Source organism: Nerophis lumbriciformis, linkage group LG12, assembly GCF_033978685.3.
Source record: "Nerophis lumbriciformis linkage group LG12, RoL_Nlum_v2.1, whole genome shotgun sequence".
NCBI lineage: Eukaryota > Metazoa > Chordata > Actinopteri > Syngnathiformes > Syngnathidae > Nerophis > Nerophis lumbriciformis.
In genome coordinates this window covers 18,783,033-18,809,266 of record NC_084559.2, presented here as the reverse complement: position 1 = coordinate 18,809,266, position 26,234 = coordinate 18,783,033, and the positions used below count along the sequence as shown (strand labels likewise).

General features: G+C 41.7%; 1 protein-coding gene across 2 annotated transcripts in view; it reads right to left on the bottom strand.

Annotated features, from left to right (window-relative positions):
- The window catches only part of slc4a5a (solute carrier family 4 member 5a), a 151,586-nt gene that overhangs the window by 106,631 nt on the left and 18,721 nt on the right, over positions 1-26,234 (bottom strand). The window contains exons 2-7 of one of the 2 annotated variants that reach the window (XM_061986024.2): positions 20,722-20,780; positions 19,829-20,041; positions 6,888-7,017; positions 4,995-5,155; positions 1,594-1,746; positions 1,165-1,275 (exon numbers count right to left, since the gene is read on the bottom strand). In XM_061986024.2, coding sequence (XP_061842008.1) covers positions 1,165-1,275; positions 1,594-1,746; positions 4,995-5,155; positions 6,888-7,017; positions 19,829-20,041; positions 20,722-20,779 — 826 coding nt within the window. In that variant the 5' untranslated portion in view covers position 20,780. The remainder of the gene's footprint in view (positions 1-1,164; positions 1,276-1,593; positions 1,747-4,994; positions 5,156-6,887; positions 7,018-19,828; positions 20,042-20,721; positions 20,781-26,234) is intronic. The other variant, XM_061986025.2, reaches the window with a different exon arrangement.

Here is a 26,234-nt window from a genome sequence, read left to right as displayed (position 1 = left end):
AACACTTCAGAAACCCACTGTCAGTAACTACAGTTGGTCGCTACATCTGTAAGTGCAAGTTAAAACTCTCCTATGCAAGGCGAAAACCGTTTATCAACAACACCCAGAAACGCCGTCGGCTTCGCTGGGCCTGAGCTCATCTAAGATGGACTGATACAAAGTGGAAAAGTGTTCTGTGGTCTGACGAGTCCACATTTCAAATTGTTTTTGGAAACTGTGGACGTTGTGTCCTCCGGACCAAAGAGCAAAAGAACCATCCGGATTGTCATAGGCGCAAAGTTGAAAAGCCAGCATCTGTGATGGTATGGGGGTGTATTAGTGACCAAGACATGGGTAACTTACACATCTGTGAAAGCACCATTAATGCTGAAAGTTACATACAGGTTTTGGAGCAACATATGTTGCCATCCAAGCAACGTTACCAAGGACGCCCCTGCTTATTTCAGCAAGACAATGCCAAGCCACGTGTTACATCAACGTGGCTTCATAGTAAAAGAGTGCGGGTACTAGACTGGCCTGCCTGTAGTCCAGACCTGTCTCCCATTGAAAATGTGTGGCGCATTATGAAGCCTAAAATACCACAACGGAGACCCCCGGACTGTTGAACAACTTAAGCTGTACATCAAGCAAGAATGGGAAAGAATTCCACCTGAGAAGCTTAAAAAATGTGTCTCCTCAGTTCCCAAACGTTTACTGAGTGTTGTTAAACGGAAAAGCCATGTAACACAGTGGTGAACATGCCCTTTCCCAACTACTTTGGCATGTGTTGCAGCCATGAAATTCTAAGTTAATTATTATTTGCAAAAAATAAATAATTTTATGAGTTTGAACATCAAATATGTTGTCTTTGTAGTGCATTCAATTGAATATGGGTTGAAAATGATTTGCAAATCATTGTATTCCGTTTATATTTACATCTAACACAATTTCCCAACTCATATGGAAACGGGGTTTGTACAACACATGTCGACACAAACAGACATGTTTTTCATAGAAATGTAAAATTTCATGTTGAAAAAAGCATTGGACCACGTATGTCGATGTGGACTAAAGCAGGCCCTTTGTACTAATAACACGGTGGACCAGGACTTGAAGATAGATGGTACATGGTACTCTCAAAACCTTTGCAGATCATACCAATGTACAGTATATTCAGACACTTACGCAGGCGACCATAGCTTCCAGACTGCTGTTTGATTCGAAGGTCCTCTGTGGATCTGTTGTAATTGCCCACGGGCGCTGTGCTTGGTGCCCCTCTGGGCCCCACAGGCCGAGCTAACGGGCAAAGGCACATTAAGGTGGATGCAAAAAGCAAACAGAGGGGTTGAAGGTGACGCATTCCATCAGCATTCACAGTGATGTGGAAATGCCACAGTGATAATGAACTCATCAAACAATGCATCCACTGTGCAGTCATCCCTCCTCGGATTGAATAATAACATCATCAGAAGGTGTCAAGTTATTAAAATCACATAACAAATCAGTGATCGGTGGCTTGGCCAACATTTAAATGGGATTTTCATTGCTGTGTTGTTTTTTTTATCTCATTATATTTCCCCACAGCCACATTTGTGTAGTGATAAGAGCACTCACTGGTGGAGGAACCGGACTTCCCAATGTCAGCTAGAGAGCGATGGATAGGCTTCTTGGTTTGGTGTCGATGTTTCCTCAGCAGAACAAAACTGATCTTCTCCCGGAGCTCAGGAGCTATCATGCCCTCCTCGATCTGTCTCTCGATAATGTCATCTATGAAACACATTTGCACAGACATTTCATTTTTCTATTGAAATAACTAATTTTGCAAACTGGAAATATGTGTTACACCATAATACACGTTCAAAATAAACTAACACCAAAACCATATTATGCAATAGGAGTTAAGGTGATACTGGCAAACAAGTGGTGTGTGTACTGCTCAATGTCTTAAAGTAGCAACATTTGGAACACAGTAAACAATTTAATAAAAGCAGCAGATATCTGAAAAAAATATACCTAACTTAATCTATTTTTTATAGTCATTAAACAATGTTGAACGATCTTTATGTAATGTTTAATGCAAATTAAAGATGTTTTCAAAATTTAAGCATCTACCCCTATAGTGTAATATAATATATACAGTACAGGCCAAAGCTTCCTATGAGGAGTTTTATTGTACATCTATAAACAAGCTCATTCATGTGTCTAGTGCACAGGTGTCAAACTCAAGGCCCGCGGGCCAGATCTGGTATTAGTTGTTTTTTTCTAGTTTGACAGGGAAAAAAATGGGTGTCCAATATTGCAAGAAATATTATATCATCTAACTTTGTTAGTCAAAATCCAAATAAATACCTAAATATCTGCTTAACTTATGATTTCGAAGCACGTTATCCATCAAATTGTACACTATAAAAATGACCAATAGATTTTACTGTAAAATGTAGGGAGTTTTTTTTTTACAGCATATTACTGTAAGTTGGAAAAAAAACGACCAATGTTTGTTTTTATACAGTAAAATTCTGTCTACTGAGGTGTCATTTTTAATTTATTTTTTACTGTAAAATCCACGGTTGATGATTTTATGATACCACATTTGATTATGGTAAAAAACTTGCATCTGAGTTGCCAAAATAAAATTAAACAGCGGTACTGTATTTCTATGTAAAAAACACCATATGTGTTACAGTACAATATTTTTCTAGCAAGTAAGCTGACAGTTTTTTTTTGTAAAAAACAGTGGCAAAATCGACAATTTTTTTTTACTCTTTAGGTACATTTTTTTTTAAATATTTCAATTCATAGGCAAGTTCGTTAACCCTTGTGTGGTGTTTGGGTCTGTGGAACCCGTTTTCATTTTTTATTAAAAGAAAAATGATACAATTATTTAATTTTTCAAACTGAGACTCACTGACTTTGGCTCATTTTTTGTGAAGAACATATATCAGAATACATATTTAATGACCACACACCATACACCCCCCCTACACATTTCTATTACATATAAGATGTCCGGGTCCACTGGACCCGGGGCTAATAGAAGTGTGGAAATTGATGTTCTGTGTACCACACACACACACACACACACACACACACACACACACACACACACACACACACGGCAGGCCTAGACAGGAGGAGGACAGAGTGTAGGTACACAGAACATCAGAGGGTCAAATGTGCGAGAAAATGAGAGCAGACAGTGTTGACAAACAATGTTGCAACCTTGTGTGGGAACCACAGGTGCAGAAACACAAAAGAAGAATCCCTGTGGGATGCAGAAACTGGCAGGGAAATTTTCCGTGCAACGTTCATATTGTCGTTACTCAGCCAGCGTTTGTGGGTCTGATGGGCCCGTTGCATTTTGTGGCTTTTAGACCCACAAACGCTGGCTGAGTAACAACAATATGAACATTACACGAGGGTTAATTATTTACTGTTACAAGCGGCCCTCTAATGGCAGCCATGACTGTGGTGTGGCCCTCAATGAAAACAAGTTTGACATCCCTGGTCTGGTGGGAAAGGCCAAAGTTAAGTGGGAGAAAATGCAGTCCTTTATAAATTATTTAATGTTTCTCTCCGGCCCGGTAGACAATGCGTCACGGACCGGTACCGCGGTGGTTGGGGACCACTGGACTAGAGCATTGCACTGCTGGTGTCTACCTAGACCGGGGGTCGGCAACCCGCGGCTCTCGAGCCGCATGCGGCTCTTTAGTGCCGCCCTAGTGGCTCTCTGGAGTATTTTTAAAAAAGGATTGAAAATGGAAAAAGATGGGGGAAACCATTTTTTTGTTTTAGCATGTTTTTTGTTTCAGGACAAACATGACACAAACCTTCCCGATTGTTAGAAAGCCCACTGTTTAATATGTTTGTGTGTATGCTTCACTGATGACAGTATTTGGTGAACAACGTTTTGTCCTACAAATTTCGGCGGTTCTTGAACTCACCGTAGTGTGGTGTGTGACACAACATTTTGTTTACATGTAAAATCTTCCACTCCTTTGTCTCATTTTGTCCACCAAATGTTTTATACTGTGTGTGAATGCAAAAAAAAGTGTGTTTTGTTGATGTTATGACTTGTTGGAATGCTAATCAGGCATATTTGGTCAGTGCATGACTGCAAGATAATCAATGCTAACATGCTATTTAGGCTATAGGCAAATATTTGAACTCATTTAATTTCCTTTACTTTTATCCTCTTTGTATATAATAACATTTTGCATGTCTCATGACACATTATCTGTATGTAATATTGGCTTCATTTCTGATAGTTGTTTGTGTGCCATGTTTTTCCAGACCACAGCAAACATTACCTAGCTTGCCAAAGATTGTAATAAATCTATTAAAAGAGGACAGTCTTAACTTGGACACACACATCTATACCTTTGGACATTAAAAGCCAGTCATTTCCAAGAGCTGATTTACTAATGGTTTCTAATGTTGTAAAAAATGTGTAGAATAAATATTGAATTTCAACATTTCTGTCAACGAAGATTTGATTCCGCCTGCGACACATAGTTATTTTGATAGTAGGCTATTATAGTTAATATAGACACTTAAGTTATATTTTTCCTTCATTATAACACTTATATGTGACTTTTAATTTTTTGCGGCTCCAGACATGTTTGTTTTTTGTATTTTTGGTCCAATATGGCTCTTTCAACATTTTGGGTTGCCGACCCCCGACCTGGACAAATGGTCTGCAGCATCTCCTTGGTCGCAAAGCGTCAACAGTCTTTTACAACGGCTTTAATGGAGAAGAAACATTAATTAACATACTATATGACAAAGGGTGATACACTACAGGTTGATGTATGTTTAATAATGCTGTGTCAGGGATGAAAGTAAAGGTGGATGGATCCATATTTTCCATTTCTCCAAGCTTATTCTCGCAAATATATCTTTTTGGTGCCGTTTGTATTATTTCATTAATATTGTGTATTTTTTTTTACAAACTCAAGAACACATTTCCAGGATCTGATTGATTGGAAAATGTCGGCCAATCCTATTGAAAAGCTCACCAACTATTTGAGGCAGAGAATAGCCGTCCAGATCCAATAGAATGGTTCCTGCTTGAAGACACGTCCTGAGCTCAAACAGACTGTGCAGGGACAGCGTGGAAACGTGCGGTTTGCTCCACCTCTCGCCTCCTTCCTCCACTTTCTCCTCAAACTTCACCCACCTGCGGAAAGACATCAAATCAAATCAAGCCAGTCGGCGGTGGTGTTTGACTGTGAGGCTCTGTGAAAATGAAGCACGGTGTGTTGTCCACAGATGAGTCATGAAGAAACTACCGACTTTATGGCATTACCCCCTCGACGGCCAGGTAATACAAATCACACGCTACCTTTTTTATCACATCCACGGGAGCTCGCATTCTCGTTGTCTATCCTTCGACAAATGGACAAAGTTTTTCGCTAAGTAGAAACCATACTTGCCAACCTTGAGACCTCTGAATTCGGGAGATGGGGGAGAAAGGGGAAGGGGTTGAGGTGGGCGGGGTTGAGGGAGGGGTAGCGGGGGATGTATATTGTAGCATCCCGGAAGAGTTATTGCTGTTGGGTTTCTGGGTATTTGTTCTGTTGTGTTTATGTTGTGTTAGAGCGGATGTTCTCCCGAAATGTGTTTGTCATTCTCGTTTGGTGAGGGTTCACAGTGTGACGCATATTTGTAACAGTGTTAAAGTTGTTTATACGGCCACCCTCAGTGTGACCTGTATGCTTTTGACCAAGTATGGATGGCATTCACTTGTGTGTGTGTGAAAAGCCGTAGATGTTGTTGCTGTTTGTATGGAGGAAAAGCGGATGTGACGACAGGCTATTCTCAGGTCAGCATGCCGACCTGAGTGAGGACAGCATGCGGCTGTTAAAGGGTGAAGGTTTCAGGTGAGAGAGGACGCTAAAGGCAGTGCCTTAAAGGCACGCCCCCAATGTTGTTGTCTGGGTGAAAATCAGGTGAAATTCGGGAGAATGGTTGCCCCGGGAGATTTTCGGGAGGGGCACTGAAATTCGGGAGTCTCCCGGGAAAATCGGGAGGGATGGAAAGTACGGTAGGAACACAGCTGACCCGGCCAGACATTGGAAAGTTTTCTTGCCGTCTGAGAAGTGTTGTATCCCAAATAGCTGCAATCGCTTTCTCTTAAGGTATTCATGTGTGATTTCCACAAGCGGCTGTACGTGTAGAAGAAGGAGAAACACGGGCATGTCTGGATGACTCGCCTTCATATTTCCAGTGTTTGCCTCCGAGTTACAAAACCACTTTATTATGAAGCTGGCTATGGCGCGTTCTTTCTGATGTCACTTCCTGTGTGGGCGTGGTCTTTCCTCTCCAAACTCAGAAGTGTTGTATCCCAAATAGCTGCAATCGCTTTCTCTTAAGGTATTGATGTGCGATGTCCACATATTTCCAGTGTTTACCTCCGAGTTACAAAACCACTTTATTATGAAGCTGGTTATGGCGTGTTCTTTCTGATGTCACTTCCTGTGTGGGCGTGGTCTTTCTTCTCCGAACTCAGAAGTGTTGTATCCCAAATAGCTGCACTCGCTTTCTCTTAAGGTATTGATGTGTGATTTGTCCGAGGAGGGGGACCTTAAACGCTGGTTTAGTGTGGCTGAAACGGTGCTTAGGCTAAATAGTTATTTGTTTAAGGGGTTAAACGACTTAGTGTAGACATGGCCTGATATTAATCCTTGTGCGATTGTCTCATGGTGCCAACCTAAAACAGGAAAAAGCCAATAGACAGTTCTTAATTTGCTGGTGGGGGTCAAGACGATCGGGTCGACCGGGCCTGCCAACAAGGTGTGTCTTTTTCATTTTTTAGGGTGACGACTCTAATCTTTGAAGACAAGGGCTTCGTCTGAATGCGTTTGGATGAATGCATCATAAGTAAGTGGGTTTCGTGAGAGAGTCGTCACCTTGCAGACTCCTTCCACTCCAGCTCATCCCCTTCACGCTGCAAAGTGTCCATCTCAGTGAAGAGCGTGGGCGTGGGCAGGTCATCATCCTCATTCAGGATGTAACGTAGCCGCTCTGCTGCCGGTGACACTTGATAAAGACAAACACAGTTAAGAAAGAAATGAGTTATGAGATATTAAAGTTTGATGATTTGGTAAAATCTACAGTCTACCAGTCTACATGTGCTTTGTGGACTTTGAGAAGGGATTCGACCGTGTCCCTCGGGAAGTCCTGTGGGGAGTGCTCAGAGAGTATGGGGTATCGGACTGTCTGATTGTGGCGGTCCGCTCCCTGTATAATCAGTGTCAGAGCTTGGTCCACATTGCCGGCAGTAAGTCGGACACGTTTCCAGTGAGGGTTGGACTTCGCCAAGGCTGCCCTTTGTCACCGATTCTGTTCATAACTTTTATGGACAGAATTTCTAGGCGCAGTCAAGGCGTTGAGGGGATCCGGTTTGGTGGCTGCAGGATTAGGTCTCTGCTTTTTGCAGATGATGCGGTCCTGATGGCTTCATCTGGCCAGGATCTTCAGCTCTCACTAGATCGGTTCGCAGCAGAGTGTGAAACGACTGGGATGAGAATCAGCACCTCCAAGTCTGAGTCCATGGTTGTCGCCCGGAAAAGGGTGGAGTGCCATCTCCGGGTTGGGGAGGAGACCCTGCCCCAAGTGGAGAGGAGTTCAAGTACGTAGGAGTCTTGTTCACGAGTGAGGGAAGAGTGGATCGTGAGATCGACAGGCGGATCGGTGCGGCGTCTTCAGTAATGCGGACGCTGTATCGATCCATTGTGGTGAAGAAGGAGCTGAGTCTGAAGGCAAAGCTCTCAATTTACCGGTCGATCTACGTTTCCATCCTCACCTATGGTCATGAGCTTTGGGTTATGACCGAAAGGACAAGATCACGGGTACAAGCGGCCGAAATTAATTTCCTCCGCCGGGTGGCGGGGCTCTCCCTTAGAGATAGGGTGAGAAGCTCTGTCATCCGGGGGAAGCTCAAAGTAAAGCCGCTGCTCCTCCACATGGAGAGGAGCCAGATGAGGTGGTTCGGGCATCTGGTCACCCGAACGCCTCCCTCGGGAGGTGTTTAGGGCACGTCCAACCGGTAGGAGGCCACGGGGAAGACCCAGGACATGTTGAGAAGACTATGTCTCCTGGCTGGCCTGGGAACGCCTCGGGATCCCCCGGGAAGAGCTGGACGAAGTGGCTGGGGAGAGGGAAGTCTGGGTTTCCCTGCTTAGGCTGCTTCCCCCGCGACTCGACCTCGGAGAAGCGGAAGAAGATGGATGGATTTGGTAAAATTGCAAACAGCTAAAATGATGTACAAAGCAAACTATAACCTGCTACCAAAGAATGTACAACAATTCGTCTCAACTAAAGAGGAGAAATATAACCTTAGAGGAAAATCTAATTTAAAACATTTGTATGCACGTACAACACTTAGAACCTTTAGCATATCAATATGTGGAATTAAATTATGGAATGGATTAAGTAAAGAAGTTAAACATTGTACTGATATGATCCAGTTTAAGAGGTTGTTCAAATTAATAGTGCTTACAAAGTACAAAGAAGAAGAATTATGAGAAACACTTTCAACCTTATTGAAAATAAGATATTCTTCATCTCAGTATGTGTATCATGACCGACTTAATTATATATTACAAAACTGCTGTATTCATACTTGCCAACCCTCCCGAATTTTCCGGGAGACTCTCGAATTTCAGTGCCTCTCCCGAAAATCTCCCGGGACAACCACCGGTACAAAGGTCATTTACTGACCTTTTTATAATAAAATAACATCTGTGAATTAGTATATACAACAGTTTTGGAATATGTAATTAATTAATTCAGTCATTATTAAATATACTGAGATAAAGAATATCTTATTTTCAATAAGGTTGAAAGTATTTCTCATAATTCTTCTTTGTACTTTGTAAGCACTATCAATTTGAACAACCTCTTAAAGTGGATCATATCAGTACAATGCTTAACTTCTTTACTTAATCCATTCCATCATTTAATTCCACATACTAATGCTAGAGACTTAATAACAGACACCCTAGTCTTCACATTCAGCTAATTTCCCCTCTAATTCTATGCTGTGTCTGTCCCTCATTTTCCCTCCAGTACAAGGATGTGCAGTCACTCCTGGAGGAGGCCACACTGATGGACCCCAGAAGGTTTAGATTCAGACTGGAGGAGGATGTCGTCTATGGTGTTCTTAGTGTCATAGTGTGTGTAGTTAGTATGTTCCAATAGCAGCAGAAGTGCACTTTTTGGAGAGCTGTATTATTTTCAGTTTTGTGCCCAAGGGACTGATTTTATTGAACACTATATTATTATTTATACACCTATAGTGATCACAGAGACAGGTTGTTTTTGTGTTACTGTATGTATTTGTTTTTCTGAAAAATCTCACTTAATATACTTTGGGTAACAACAGTCAATATTTTTTTTATTTTTTTGGGAGGGGGGGGGGGGGGGTAACAACAGTCAATATTTATTTATTTATTTATTTTTATTTATTTTTTATTAAATAAAAGTGAGCTTTTGTTAAACCAAATATTGTGTGTTTTTTCCATATACAACAACCTATCTGGATTCGATAAGAGAATCGATAAGGAATCTGTTTGATAAGAGGGTTCGATAATGGGCGCGAACTCGATAATTTCTTATCAAACATCATCCCTCGTCTCAAGGTTGGCAAGTATGCCTGTATTACTCATTCACCGATGTCATTTTACTATAAAAAAGTCAGTAAATGAATGTATATATTTGTAAATGCTCTGAAGTGGGAGAGGGGTATAATTAAATAAGCTTTGCTTCTTCCTACTACTTTTCGGACATCATGTAAAGTGGAATGATATGAGATTGTGTGATGTGTTATGCTGTAAGTGTGTTCATGTTCAAAATAAACTAATGAAAGAAAGAAAGAAAGTAAGTGATGTCCATTGTTGTTGGTTTTTAACACTTATGGAAGTTTTTTTTACACTTTAGTACACTTATTTGTCTTAACGGGGTCCTATCATGCTTATAAAATGATATTCGGATTGTGGAGGTCTTGCTCCTCCGGGTTCTCTGGACCACCAATGACGGACATGACAGCCGTGTTCATTATTGCGAACAAGGATTTATTTTGCGATAAGTTGTGCTTTTCAGCCATGTTAAAGTTTCTGTCGCTCGTTCTCCACCATCAACAACTCCCAACAGAGCGACAGGTGATCAGACAAACACTCACAGCTGTGTCATCTACGCACCTGTCACTATTCTCGAAGCCGATCCTGACACACCCCGCTTCGCTGCAGGTCCCCCCCCAGGGATCGATTAGGGCACTAAAGTAAGTTTATTTTTAATAAAATACTTTAATCTCAAGATTGCGTACTTTTGGTTGAAGTGCTAGGCTTCCACTCCCAACCACGCCTATTATTTTGCCATTGATCAGACGTCAAAGGTCAGTTGCAGCCCCCCCAAATCTTGTGACGTCAAATCCTCAAACTCAACAAAATTATGGAATATTATAAAAATGTACCAATGGAAAACTGAAAAACTTAACAATAAGTCTGAAAAGTTGGAAATGTAAGATAGGACCTGTCAGGTGTGTCACTGACAGTTTAGTTATGTTTCGGTTTTTCCTCTGTGTTTTTGTTTTCATTTCCTGTCAGCGCTCTTATTTTGGTTCAGTTTCCTGCTTGTCTCCCTGAGCGCTGTTTACCCTCAGCTGCGGCTGATTGGCACCTGGCCACACTTGGTGTCAATCAGCCAGCTGCTATTTAGACCTGCTTTGCCCTCCAGTCAGGGCTGGAGTATTGTCGTTGTAGCTGTAAGCTATTATCTGTAAGCTGTATCCTGTAGCTGTTTGCAGCTTGCTGTCTTTTTGTTCCTCGTTCCCTGTTTCCAGTTTGCCTGTTCCTGGTTCGTTTTTTCTTGATTTTTGGACATTAAATCATGTTTTCCTGCACCAAGACTGCCGTCTCTGCATCTTGGGGTTCGTCACCAACACTACGTGATAGGACCCTTTTAATGACAACATACATACTTAAACCGGCACTCCTTGAAAGTACAGTACAATCCTTTCTATGTAGATGATGGCTGGCATGACTTGTGCTGTAGGGCAACAAGCTATATGTCATCATATAGACGGATGTAATTACTGTCACCCAATGTCATCAGTGATCAATTATATTGACATGCAGTAAAACCAGGGCTTGTTCCATATGACATGTTTCATTGACTGGGTTGAGTTCAAAACAAAGATTATAAACAACGCCATATGGCTTTTTATTATGTTTTGTAAACTAAGTTGTATCATGTTGTTTAACAGAGAGATGCAATTTTCTTTCTCTAATTAATGACCACATTTTGTATCAGTTTCATTAGCTCTACTCATTCAGAATATTAAAAACAAAGGTTGACAATAATTACATAAAGTCATTGTTTGTATTTTAAACCTGTTGTTCACACTTTTTGGACTTGGCTTGTGTTTGAAAAAACATTCATACCACCACTATGGAATCCTTTCTCTGCATCGGGGTCCAAACCCGACAATTAATCACAGAGCAATCTGAACAAGTATGAACCTTGTGGACTCTGAGTCCCCAAAGGGACGTTATAGAGGCTATTAACAGTTTATCTAACCTCGCTAGAGCCCTACAGAACCTTAGAACAATTCGTAGATTCACTTAAATCCTGCCTCCTCCTCCTGAACCCAACATTCCGAATCTTACAAGATACTCTGTGGAATTGGGAACCTGTAAGCCAGCTTTCTTTGGTCTTTGAGCAGCAGTCAACATATTGTATTTTCTCTCACAATAGGTCAAAGCGAGTCTTCATAATCATATTGGCTCAGGCAAGGCTGCAGTATGGGCTCGACCTGAATTACAGGAGCCGTCTTTTGTTGTACCATCTGTAGCACTTTACCTCTACTTGTCCATGAACTGAAACATGCTTTGATCACCTTATTCAGAGCAGAGAGTGTATTGTCAGTACATCACAAAGTTCTGTCTCCTTCTATATTCTAATGGCTGAGAGCGGGTTTGAAACTAAATGAGTGGTGTAAGTATTAACTGGAGACTAGGGCCATGTTGTTGGAGGAACTTATCACTTTGGCCTAGGCAAAAGAAAGCAGGAGTGGGACACTGAGAGAACAACTACAGGATCTATCTATCCTTCCAACCAACGTTCCATGTATTCTTCCATAGAGTTCATTTTCTTTGAAAAGATAATGCAACTTGGAGAAAGTCGGCTGTAAAAAAAAATACAAGTACCCGCCGTCTAAGACTCTGTGTCTGCATCTAATCCAAGACAAACATTGCTGGTTGCAGTGTTTTACTGTCCTGGGAGTAGCCTAACGACAGGCCAGCAATAGTTTAGACTTGCACAACTTTTGGCAGAAATCTCACATTTGTATATCTTAAAACTGTCATTTTTCACCACAAAAGAGAAACACTCTCTTCATCTGGACATGTTCCCTATAGAAGATTGTAGCAAATATAAACTATATGCAGGATTAGGTCTCTGCTTTTTGCAGATGATGTGGTCCTGATAGCTTCATCTGGCCAAGATCTTCAGCTCTCGCTGGATCGGTTTGCAGCCGAGTGTGAAGCAACTGGGATGAGAATCAGCACTTTCAAGTCCGAGTCCATGGTTTTCGCCCGGAAAAGGGTGGAGTGCCATCTCTGGGTTGGGGAGGAGATCTTGCCCCAAGTGGAGGAGTTCAAGTACCTCGGAGTCTTGTTCACGAGTGAGGGAAGAGTGGATCGTGAGATCGACAGGCGGATCGGTGCGGCGTCTTCAGTAATGCGGACGCCGTAACGATCCGTTGTGGTGAAGAAGGAGCTGAGCCGGAAGGCAAAGCTCTCAATTTACCGGTCGATCTACGTTCCCATCCTCACCTATGGTCATGAGCTTTGGGTTATGACCGAAAGGACAAGATCACGGGTACAAGCGGCCGAAATGAGATTCCTCCGCCGGGTGGCGGGGCTCTCCCTTAGAGATAGGGTGAGAAGCTCTGTCATCCGGGAGGGGCTCAAAGTAAAGCCACTGCTCCTCCACATCGAGAGGAGCCAGATGAGGTGGTTCGGGCATCTGATCAGGATGCCACCTGAACACCTCCCTAGGAAGGTGTTTCGGGCACGTCCGACCGGTAGGAGGCCACGGGGAAGACCCAGGACACGTTGGGAAGACTATGTCTCGGGATCCCCTGGGAGGAGCTGGACGAAGTGGCTGGGGAGAGGGAAGTCTGGGCTTCCCTGCTTAGGCTGCTGCCGCGACCCGACCTCGGATAAGCGGAAGAAGATGGATGGATGGATGGATGTAGGTTTACTCTCTCAAACTTCCTCTTCGACCCACACACTCCATGTGTCTGCCTGACTCCTAGAAAGGCCGTCTTGTTGTGAAAACACTATGTTGTGTTCGCATCGACTTCCGTATTTTTAACGAATGGGGAAAGGGGGAGTGACGTAGGCCGTAAAGCCAGTCAGCACAGTTGTAGTTTTTTGTGTGGTAGGCTTCCTGCCACCCTCCTTAAAGTCAGTAAGTGCCAGCAAAAGCGATACAAAGGTTGTAAGTCGATATATCATCCCAAGAAAATATTTTATGAAAGGTGAAAAGTTACTTAGTGCTGTTTGAAGTAAAAGGAGCAACATGTAAGTTAGCAGTTATAGATCCAATTGTTCACTGTACAGTACATGTACATTGTGGAGGGGTGTGGGGGGACACAGGTCCGGTGGCCATGGATGAAGTGCTGGCTGTCCAGAGTCGGACCTGGGGTGGATGCCTGTGCATCGGTTGGGGACATCTCTGCGCTGCTGACCCGTCTCCGCTCGGGATGGTCTCTTGCTGGCCCCACTATGGACTGGACCCCCACTATTATGTTAGATCCACTATGGACTGGACTTTCACAATTTTATGTCAGACCCACTCGACGTCCATTTCACCCGGTCTCCCCTAGAGGGGTGGGGGGATACCCACATCTGCGGTCCTCTCCAAGGTTTCTCATAGTCATTCTCATCGACGTCCCACTGGGTTGTGGGATGTCAGGGGGCAGGGTTAAGGGGGAGGAGTATATTTATAGCTAGAATTCACTGAAAGTCAAGTATTTGTACGGGCATTGAACATTGAACAAGTATTTATATATATATATATATATATATATATATATATATACATAAAAGAAATACTTGAATGTAAGTGAATTCTAGCTATATATAAATATGTATTTTATTATATATATATATATATATATATATAAAATAAATACTTGAATTTCAGTGTTCATTTATTTACACATATACACACATAACACTCCTCTCTACTCATTGTTGTATTTGAAAGTGCAATGCTTTGCAGCCACTAGCACAGCCTTTGAAGGAGCATAGGTATGTGCAGTGTAATATTCTGGGTTGGAGTCAATAACCAGGCGAGGTGATGAAGTTACGTCTCTTTAATACAACGTAAACCGTTGGCCAACCGAAAAGTAACTTTTCGGTTGGCCAATGGTTCACGTTGTATTGGGCACCCTGACGGCAAGTGTGGGAGTCGGTTCTGAAGTATGAAGTAAAGAGCGGACGTGACGACAGGCTGTCCTCACTCAGGTCCGCATGGGAGATATTCGGGAGAATGGTTGTCCCGGGAGATTTTCGGGAGAGGCGCTGAAATTCGGGAGTCTCCCGGAAAATTCGGGAGGGTTGGCAAGTATGCTTACACATACGGCTATTAGATATAACCACTAACACTTTCACTCAATTTGCGAATACAACTAATCAAGTTCACAGTTTATGTGACCTCTAAAGGCGAAAAAAGTGTTTCCATCATGCTTTCGCGAAACTCTTCAATATTGAAACGTCTCAAAAACCACCTCATTGGAACGCAAAAATGTTTAGCGATATTTGAGAGCTTTTTCAAAATATGGTTTTCCATGGCCTGTTTTTTATTGCAATATTTAGGTTTTGCGCATTTCTGGGGGTAATGGAAACGAAGCTAAAATCACTAATACTTGGTTAATATTCGAAATGTAAATGGAGTATTGTTGGTGGTTTTTGGATGGTTATTTATTGGATTTAATGGGCGGAAGTGGACTTTTATTTATGTTTATTTACGAGTTAGATTGCATTTATTTAAAAATGCATCTGTCATCATGTCTTTCATAATGATTGTGAATAGAGATGTCCGATAATGGCTTTTTTGCCGATATCCGATATTCCGATATTGTCCAACTCTTAAATACCGATTCCGATATCAACCGATACCGATATATACAGTCGTGGAATTAACACGTTTTTATGCTTAATTTTGTTGTGATGCCCTGCTGGATGCATTAAACAATGTAACAAGGTTTTCCAAAATAAATCAACTCAAGTTATGGAAAAAAGTGCGGGTGATTATTGGGTAGCGGGGGTGTATATTGTAGCGTCCCGGAAAAGTTAGTGCTGCAAGGGCTTCTGGGTATTTGTTCTGTTGTGTTTATGTTGTGTTACGGTGCGGATGTTCTCCCGAAATGTGTTTGTCATTCTTGTTTGGTGTGGGTTCACAGTGTGGTGCATATTTGTAACAGTGTTAAAGTTGTTTATACGGCCACCCTCAGTGTGACCTGTATGGCTGTCGACCAAGTATGCAGGCATTCACTTGTGTATGTGAAAAGCCGTAGATATTATGTGATTGGGCCGTCACACAAAGGCAGTGCCTTTAAGGTTTATTGGCGCCCTGTACTTCTCCCTACGTCCGTGTACACAGCGGCGTTTTAAAAAGTTATAAGTTTACTTTTTGAAACCAATACCGATAATTTCCGATATTACATTTTAAAGCATTTATTGGCCGATAATATCCCTAATTGTCAACGATAGGCAAAATTCCCCCAAAAAAGGGCAATGCCCCTTTTTGCAATATAGTCAAAGCATGTGTTATGTGTTTGACATTTGATCTATTTGCATAGAGGTTTGTTGTTGTCGATTGTCCGAGGCATTTGCAGAGCTGCGGCCCAATAGTAAGTCAATTTTAGTTCCCGTTGTTCAGGCCACAGAATGGAAGGCTGGACGGGCGTGATCTTGCAGAGAGGGGACATAACGAGCACTGAGCCCGACTCATGAAGACGTGCCTAGCAGGCTTCACTCACCATTTCCAATTAATAAAAGTCCTCTGCTCACCTTGTTGAAATATCAATAGAACAATCATCCTGTATCTAGACAATTCCTATTTGAGATGACATACTTCTGTCGGACCTAGGACTGCTGCAAAACTGTTCTTGGGCATCGATTACACTGACTCTCTAGTTAAATATGATAAATGTTGTAATAAACAATAATCACACAGTCACATTTTTTTGGCATGATCTCTATCTTCAAAGGGGAATTGTAGAATATTGTAGGAAATATACACGATATGTACAAACCCCCTTTCCATATGAGTTGGGAAATTGTGTTAGATGTAAATATAAACGGAATACAATGATTTGCAAATCATTTTCAACCCATATTCAGTTGAATATGCTGCAAAGACAACATATTTGACGTTCAAACTGATAAACATTTTTTTTTTTGCAAATAATCATTAACTTTAGAATTTGATGCCAGCAACACGTGACAAAGAAGTTGGGAAAGGTGGCAATAAATACTGATAAAGTTGAGGAATGCTCATCAAACACTTATTTGGAACATCCCACAGGTGTGCAGGCTAATTGGGAACAGGTGGGTGCCATGATTGGGTATAAAAGTAGATTCCATGAAATGCTCAGTCATTCACAAACAAGGATGGGGCGAGGGTCACCACTTTGTCAACAAATGCGCGAGCAAATTGTTGAACAGTTTAAGAAAAACCTTTCTCAGCCAGCTATTGCAAGGAATTTAGGGATTTCATCATCTACGGTCCGTAATATCATCAAAGGGTTCAGAGAATCTGGAGAAATCACTGCACGTAAGCAGCTAAGCCCGTGACCTTCGAACCCTCAGGCTGTACTGCATCAACAAGCGACATCAGTGTGTAAAGGATATCACCACATGGGCTCAGGAACACTTCAGAAACCCACTGTCAGTAACTACAGTTGGTCGCTACATCTGTAAGTGCAAGTTAAAACTCTACTATGCAAGGCGAAAACCGTTTATCAACAACACCCAGAAACGCCTTCGGCTTCGCTGGGCCTGAGCTCATCTAAGATGGACTGATACAAAGTGGAAAAGTGTTCTGTGGTCTGACGAGTCCACATTTCAAATTGTTTTTGGAAACTGTGGACGTCGTGTCCTCCGGACCAAAGAGGAAAAGAACCATCCGGATTGTTATAGGCGCAAAGTTGAAAAGCCAGCATCTGTGATGGTATGGGGGTGTATTAGTGTCCAAGACATGGGTAACTTACACATCTGTGAAGGCGCCATTAATGCTGAAAGGTACATACAGGTTTTGGAGCAACATATGTTGCCATCCAAGCAACGTTACCATGGACGCCCCTGCTTATTTCAGCAAGACAATGCCAAGCCACGTGTTACATCAACGTGGCTTCATAGTAAAAGAGTGCGGGTACTAGACTGGCCTGCCTGTAGTCCAGACCTGTCTCCCATTGAAAATGTGTGGCGCATTATGAAGCCTAAAATAGCACAACGGAGACCCCCGGACTGTTGAACAACTTAAGCTGTACATCAAGCAAGAATGGGAAAGAATTCCACCTGAGATGCTTAAAAAATGTGTCTCCTCAGTTCCCAAACGTTTACTGAGTGTTATTAAAAGGAAAGGCCATGTAACACAGTGGTGAACATGCCCTTTCCCAACTACTTCGGCACGTGTTGCAGCCATGAAATTCTAAGTTAATTATAATTTGCAAAAAAAAAATAAAGTTTATGAGTTTGAACATCAAATATGTTGTCTTTGTAATGCATTCAATTGAATATGGGTTGAAAAGAATTTGTAAATTATTGTATTCCGTTTATATTTACATCTAACACAATTTCCCAACTCATATGGAAACAGGGTTTGTACGTTCACTCTCTCAAACTTCCTCATTAATATTTTCTCTGCCTGTAGCACACACTCCATGTGTCAGCCTGACTCAGAGAAAGGCCTTCTTGTTGTGAAGACACTAAGAATTTGTTATAGCTATTCCTAATATTGAAATAAAGTTGACTCTCTGTGTCTCGTAAACTTAAAAATAATGTTACACATCATATAGTTTTAATGATCTACACAACCCCATCTTATCAATGGATGACTCCACTGATCGGCTTGTTGTGCCAAATCCACCTGGACTACTTGCCCCTACCTTCGTGCGACCATAAAGTTGTCCGGCCCAGATGGACTTTGTTTTGCATGGACTATAAAACGAGTGAATAATTATTGATCGGGGCTCATTCCTTTCTGCAGTAACTAGCTGATTGTGATTGAGACCAATGCTACAATTTTCATCTGTGACAGTTTTGAATAAATGTTGTTTCATTTTCCAGAAAGAGCTGGTCTCTGACTGGTTAATCGAAGAACTCGGGTAGAATTGAACACAAATCTTGTAGAGGATAAATACTTTGGATCCTGCACCAGGCCCTCAGACTACAGCTGTCCTGTGTAAGTCTGTGAGCGATGAGCGTGAACTGATGAAGTCAGCTTGGATGAGAGGCCAAATGTCTTCTAAGACAATCTGAACAGTCCAGTTCAATGCCCGTAAACTGCAAGCTACGATTTTGAGTAAAACCCTTTTTAATGTCTCAACTCTGAATGTCTCGTATTGTCCTGGTTCCAGGAAAGCTAAGCCTTAATGTCTCAACTCTTACAGTTACATTCTTCTTAATGTCTTGTATTAGCCTGATTCCAGGGAAGTTAAACCTGAAACTTTGTACAGGCTGTACCCTTCAGATCCCAAACTCCATAATACCTGTGTTTTGCCTGAACGTTGGAATAAAATACTTTAAAGGGCACACTCCTCCCAAGTTGCTTGGCATCCAGGGATTACCAGAACCTTGATTTTGCAGCAGCGGCACTTATAGTGGCCCTCTGTGACTGCTGAAACCAAGAAACGTGCCCCGGCCTGCTCCATATGTCCCTGGTTTAAGGCCTTCCTCCGCACTTTTCCTTGATGCTTTGGAAGACCTTTTACGAGACCTTTATTTTGTTGCCTCAACTCTGGATATAATTTCAAGTCACATGGAGTGGGCAAACCTGGAGACAGCCCATCACTATGCAACCAAAGTGCACACAATTCTCGTTTTTTATATGTTGTATAATCATCCCGACCTTAAAAAGATAGGGGAATTAAAAAAAATCATCATCAAAACAATATTTGGGACATTGATTATTATGCCCACGATGATGCATGTATATGTATCATGTATTGGTTTTCACATATTTGGAGGTGAGCTCTGTGGAGAATGCGTATATGTTTAAGAGTTCTTTCTTTATTCATAGCCATGTTTTTATGAGCTAGTACTTTTTCATTGTATACTCTGTGTACCAGTTTCTCTTTGTCTACATAGGTCTGTTTAGTGTTTTAGACATTGGAATGTGGAGAAGATACATCCCCCTCCTTGCCTTATCAGTGTTGGGGAAGGGAGAGGCATTCCTTTCTGGGAGGAGGGGGCTGCTTTTCTTTTCAAGGAGTAGTTTTTTTCCGTTTGATGGTTAAAACAATTTGAGAAGCCGGTATGAATGTATTGGTCTGGGCTGTTCTCCTGAAGCTTCAGTAAAACTTGATCATATTCCTATTCTGTCTTGATGGTCCTTCTTGCTCAGCATATATGTCATTGAAAGAACTTGGGATTGACCAGTGACTTAATTCCCTGGGAGGAAAAGCTGATCAGACGCAACAGCCCAAAGGATTTGAAATTTTCATACGGAATACATTACTAAAAATCCAATGATGACATCAGCATCCAAGCTTTAGCCAAAATGTTTTAAGGTCCAACCTTGACAATGGTTCTTGATTCTGTGGTGGTTGACTTACCTGTGCGGTTGATGTCTTGGGGAATCTGGTCGTGCGAATCCATAAGCCCTTCCTCCATATCTATGTCTCTGTACTGGTCATGCTCATGGTGTCTGTGATGACTGTAGCGTCTGTCTCTGTCTGTGTTGGTAGTATCATTACTAGAACGCCTTCGCCTGCGCTTTCGCCGATACCCTTGCGGAACCGGGACGCCAATGTAGATGGACTGATGGTCTGTGAACAAAAAAATGTTTTAACATTAAAACATTAAATGGAATCCTAAAATGACAATTATGTTGACATGCCTCAGATTGGCTAACTGACATCATCATAGAGTAAGCTGTTGTTGACAGAATTCCAACCGCAATAATTAGTGCTCAGTGAATTGCTTGCATAATCAAAATTAACTTTGAAAATCCCAACATATTGTTTTTACTTGAATACACATCTCTGATTAGCTCAAAACCTGGCAGCAGTTTTCTTGTAGTACCGTCAGTGTGTATTTTGAAGCCAAATTTTCCACCGAGGACACCAGTGTGACATTGGCATTATGCTAATGTTAATTAACTTGAGCCCGAATAAAATACAATAAATCAGGTTGTTTGTTTATTTATTTTTTGTTTATTTTTTTCCCTTCATTTTTCTTGATGCTGCAAACAAATCAAATATTCACAAATGATGATATTTGGGAGTAATTCAGAATTTGGCCTGTGTCGTCCCTGTTTCGCCTTAAACCTAAACTTGACTATTGTATGAACAAGGATGGATAAGGGGACTTCAGTATTGCACATGTAAGTGTGGGAATGTATGTAGTACATTGATATTTTCCCTCGTTCACCTGCATAAATGAGAGAGTAAAACCTGCTTCTATACTCAAGAGGACCACTTTATGAAAGTCATGATCTCACACTTACCCTCCTCCTCCTCATAGCGAAGGTGAGAGACACCCATCCCTCGGTCTCCATGGTCCATCCTGGCCATTTAGACAAAATGGGTGAGAGAGATAAGGGTTAGGAACATTGCTCAAGTATTTCTAAATTGTGTCCGTTTCCTTCCTGAGCACTGCCGAGGTGACCTCAGGCAAGGCTTGAAATCGGTTCTTTGTGCCGTGTAATGCACGTAACACTAAAAATATACAACAAAGTAACAATGTAGCTTCTCTTTAGGTATTAGAAATAGCACATGAAAATAATTTAAAAACATATAGATCATTCTAGTTTTGCTCATTGTGGTGTGTTACCGAGTGTAGTGAATGTCGACTTGCAGTGCATCCGGAAAGTACTCACAGCGCGTTACTTTTTCCACATTTTCTTAATACAAAAATGGAATAAATTCATTTTTGTCCCCAAAATTCTCCAGACGATATCCCACAATGACAATGTGTAATTAGTTTTTTTGCAAATATTTTAAAAATAAAAGTCTAAGAAATCCCATGTACATAAGTATTGTGGAAGGATGCATATATGTTTACGAGTTCTTTCTTTTTACATAGCCATGTTTAGAGTATCTAGTACTTTTCCTTTGTGTATTCTACCAGTCTCTCTTTGTCTTCAGATTGTCTGTTTAGTGTCTTAAACCATCAGGAATGTGAAATACAACACCCACTGGTTTCTTATCAGTGGTGCGAGGGGGAGATGGGGGTTTTCTTTGTGGGAGAAGAAGTTGGTTTGTCCCTTGGAATGCCAGATCAACGAGAGCAGCCGATATAAATGTATTGGTTAAGCTGATCTCCTAAAGCTTTGGTATAAACTTGAAAATATTCAAATTCTGTCTTGATAGTCCTTCTTACTCAGCATATACAGTATGTCATCGAAAGAACTTGGGATTGACCAGTAACTTAGATTCACTGGGAGGAAGAGCTGGTCTGACGCAACAGTATTCACAGCCTATGCACATTTGGCAGCAATTACAGACTCAAGTCTTTTTTAAATACGATGCCACAAGTTTGGCACAGCTATCTTTGGGCAGTTTCACCCATTCATCTTTGCCCATTCCTCTTTGCAGCATCTCTCTAGCTCCATAAGATTGGATGGGAAACATTGTTTTTCATCCAGGATGTCTCTATACATTGCCGCATTCATCTTAGTCTAGTCAGGGACGTGACCAAGAACTTGATGGTCACTCTGTCGGAGCTACAGCACTCCTCTGTGTAGAGAGGAGAACCTTCCAGAAGGAAAACCATCTCTGCAACAATCCACCAGTCAGGCCTGTATCGTATACTGGCTGTCAGGTTCAAACACTGATGACATCTATTAAACAAGACAAGAAGCAAAGAATCAAACAGAAACAGAATTAAATTTGGACTCAATTGAGGAGAAACGTGTCGACCTGTAACCTCTTACAGTGTCACCCACGCTCTTTACGTCTCCTCCTTTATTTGGACACTCCCTGTTTACACAACAACATCTGCTTCCAAAGGAATGGGGAGTATGTAAACAGTCATTGTTTTTGGTCACATTAACACAAAAGAAAAAGATGCCTCGGGCTTGGGCTAGTCCTGGATTCAGCTTGAGACTCCTCCCATCGTACACAATGGAATTTTCCAAGCCTTTGACTTGGTGCAACAAAGACAGCCTCTTGTCTGTTCATTGGGAACTCAGAACGGAAAGTTTTTTTGATAATTTACATACAATTTTTCTGACACTGGCCATACAAAAAACATTTCTTAGTAAAAAAATAAAAAGCCAAAATGCACCTGAAAGACTCTCAGACTGTGAGAAACAAAATGATCTTGCAGTGCACCCGGAAAGTACTCACAGCGCTTTACTTTTTCCACATTTTCTTATTACAAAAATGGAATAAATTCATTTTTGTCCTGTGTAATTAGATTTTTTTGGCAACTATATTAAAAATAAAAGCCTAAGAAATCCCATGTACATAAGTATTCACAGCCTATGCACATTTGGCAGCAATTACAGACTCAAGTCTTTTTTAAATAAGATGCCACAAGTTTGGCACAGCTATCTTTGGGCAGTTTCACCCATTCATCTTTGCCCATTCCTCTTTGCAGCATCTCTCTAGCTCCATGAGATTGGATGGGAAACATTGTTTTTCATCCAGGATGTCTCTGTACATTACTGCATTCATCTTAGTCTAGTCAGGGACGTGACCAAGAACTCGATGGTCACTCTGTCGGAGCTACAGCATTCCTCTGTGGAGAGAGGAGAACCTTCCAGAATCCACGCAATCCACCAATCAGGCCTGTATCGTATACTGGCTGTCAGGTTCAAACACTGATGACATCAATGAAGACAAGAAGCAAAGAATCAAACAGAGACAGAATTAAATTTGGACTCAATTGAGGAGAAACGTGTCGACCTGTAACCTCTTACAGTGTCACCCACGCTCTTTACGTCTCCTTCCATCGTACACAATGGAATTTTCCAAGCCTTTGACTTGGTGCAACAAAGACAGCCTCTTGTCTGTTCATTGGGAAGTCAGAACGGAAAGTTTTTTGATAATTTACATACAATTTTTCTGACACTGGCCATACAAAAAACATTTCTTATTAAAAAAAAAAAAAGCCAAAATGCACCTGAAAGACTCTCAGACTGTGAGAAACAAAATGATCTGGTTTGATGACACAAATATTTAAGTCTTTGACGTGAATGTCAAGCATCTTGTTTGGAGTAAACCAGGCACTGCTCATCACCAGGCCAATATAATCCCTACAGTGAAGCGTATTGGTCGCAGCATCATGCTGTGGGGATGGTTTTCAGTGGCAGGAACTGGAATACTAGTCAGGATAGAAGGAAATATGAATGCAGAAATGTACAGAGCTTGAGACGTGGTGCTAAGAGGAATGGGCGAAACTGCCCAAAAATGGCTGTGCCAAGCTTGTGGCATCGTATTCAAGACTTGAGGCTGTAATTGCTGCCAAATAGTCATCAACAAAGTATTGACCAAATGTTGTGAATACTTATGTACATGTTTTGATTACATTTTTAATACATTTGCATAATTAAAACAAAACTTCACATTGTCATAGTGGGGTATTTGTGTGTTTTTTTTAGGACAAAAATAAATGTATCCCACTTTGAAATAAGGTTGTAACATAACGTTTGGAAAAAGTGAAGCGCTGTGAATACTTTCCGGACGGACTGTATACGATCATGTATCCACACACACACACAGGCCTGTGTTGCACGTGGGTGTGTAAAGAAGCAGCAGTAACAGTGGATCTTGTGCACTGACCTGTTTGTTGGCTTACAACGACGATCGATGGGGAAATAATTAAAAAGCCGGGCCAAGTCAATGGAAAAGTGCGTGATTAAAACTAATGTGAGGACAGCTTAGCACATGAGGACCAAACTCGTGCATTGAACGTGACCAGCAAACGTTCAAATCAGCATGTTTCTGCTGAATGGAGCCTAAGTGCATTGACTGATAGATATGATACACTGCTCAGAAAAAATACAATAAAGGGATCACACATTCGAGATAAATTAAATATTGCAAATTATTGATTACATTATGTAGTGTAATTGGTCGGTTGGTTGAAATTTATTTCGAACATGTATACAGTTTCAATATGATATATCACATATTTTAAGTTAAAAAGTTCAAGTTAAAGTACCAATGATAGTCACAAACACACTAGGTGTGGTGAAATTTGTCCTCTGCATTTGACTAATTCCCTTGTGGGCGGTATAGCTCGGTTGGTAGAGTGGCCGTGCCAGCAACTTGAGGGTTCCAGGTTCGATCCCCGCTTCTGCCAACCTAGTCACTGCCGTTGTGTCCTTGGGCAAGACACTCTACCCACCTTCTCCCAGTGCCACCCACACTGGTTTGAAAATGTAACTTATATATTGGGTTTCACTAGGGATGATGTTCGAAACCGGCTCTCCCGGTTGTTCGGTAAGAAAAGAACCGTTCGATAACAAAATAACCGATTCCATGGACTCGAATCCCTTTTTGAGAACCGGTTCCCGTTATCGAGGCCACTATAGTAAAGAAAAAGAGTTGGTTCTTTATTCGAATCCCTGGGAACGAATGCCGTCCCACAAGAAATGCCCTGTGGGACATCACAGGAAATGACGTAGCTCAGTCATTAGACTGAGCTACGTCATTAGACTAGCTCAGTCATTAGACTGAGCTACGTCATTTCCTGTGATGTCACACAAGCAGCAAAAATAATGGACCGGAAAAAACGCCTCAAGGCATGGCTATTCACCTATAGTGATCACAGAGACAGGTTGTTTTTGTGTGACTGTATATATTTGTTTTTCTGAAAAATCCCACTTAATATACTTTGGGTAACAACAGTCAATATTTTTATTTTTTTAGGGGGTTAACAGTTTTCTTATAAAATAAAAGAGAGCTTTTGTTAAACCAAATATTGTGTTTTTTTTTCCATATACAACAACCTATCTGGATTCGATAAGAGAACCGATAAGGAATCGGTTCGATAAGAGGATTCGATAATGGGCTCGAACTCGATAATTTCTTATCAAACATCATCCCTAGGTTTCACTATGTAAAAGTGCTTTGAGTCACTAGAGAAAAGCGCTGTATAAATATAATTCACTTCACTTGTTCACCCCCTGGGAGGTGAGGGGAGCAGTGAGCAGCAGCGGTGGCCGCGCCCGGGAATCATTTTGGTGATTTAACCCCCAATATCAACCCTTGATGCTGAGTGCCAAGCAGGGAGGTAATGGGTCCCATTTTTATAGTCTTTGGTATGACTCATGGATGAAGTGCTGGCTGTCCAGAGTCGGGACCCGGGGTTGGACCGCTCGCCTGTGCATCGGTTGGGACATCTCTGCGCTGCTGATCCGTCTTTGCTGCTGGCCTCACTATGGACTGGACTCTCACTATTATGTTAGATCCACTATGGACTGGACTTTCACAATATTATGTCAGACCCACTCGACGTCCATTGCATCCGGTCTCTCCAAGGTTTCTCATAGTCATTCACATCGACGTCCCTCTGGGTTGTGAGTTTTTCCTTGCCCTTATGTGGGCTCTGTACCGCGGATGTCGTTGTGGCTTGTGCAGCCCTTTGAGATACTTGTGATTTAGGGCTATATAAAAAAAATAAAAAAATAAATAAACATGAACTCGGCCGGGGTTTGAACTCACTACCTACCGATATCAGGGCGGACACTCTAACCCAGTGGTTCTTAACCTTGTTGGAAGTACCGAACCCCACCAGTTTCATATGCGCATTCACCGAACCCTTCTTTAGGGAAAAATAAAATGTTTTTTTTTGGTGCAGGAAATGAACCATGCATGAACATCACCTCGTTCAAAGAACAAAACCAAGACAGAGCATGAACTCACAACAAATTACACACCTGCAAATGAGTGTGACTTCTGCTGTTGCCTTTGAGACCAGTTTAGATATGCGTGGCTTCACCTTGGCAAGTGCCACTCTCATGTCATTTTCACAGCAAGGTCTGTTCCTTTTCTTCGTTTTTATGTCCAG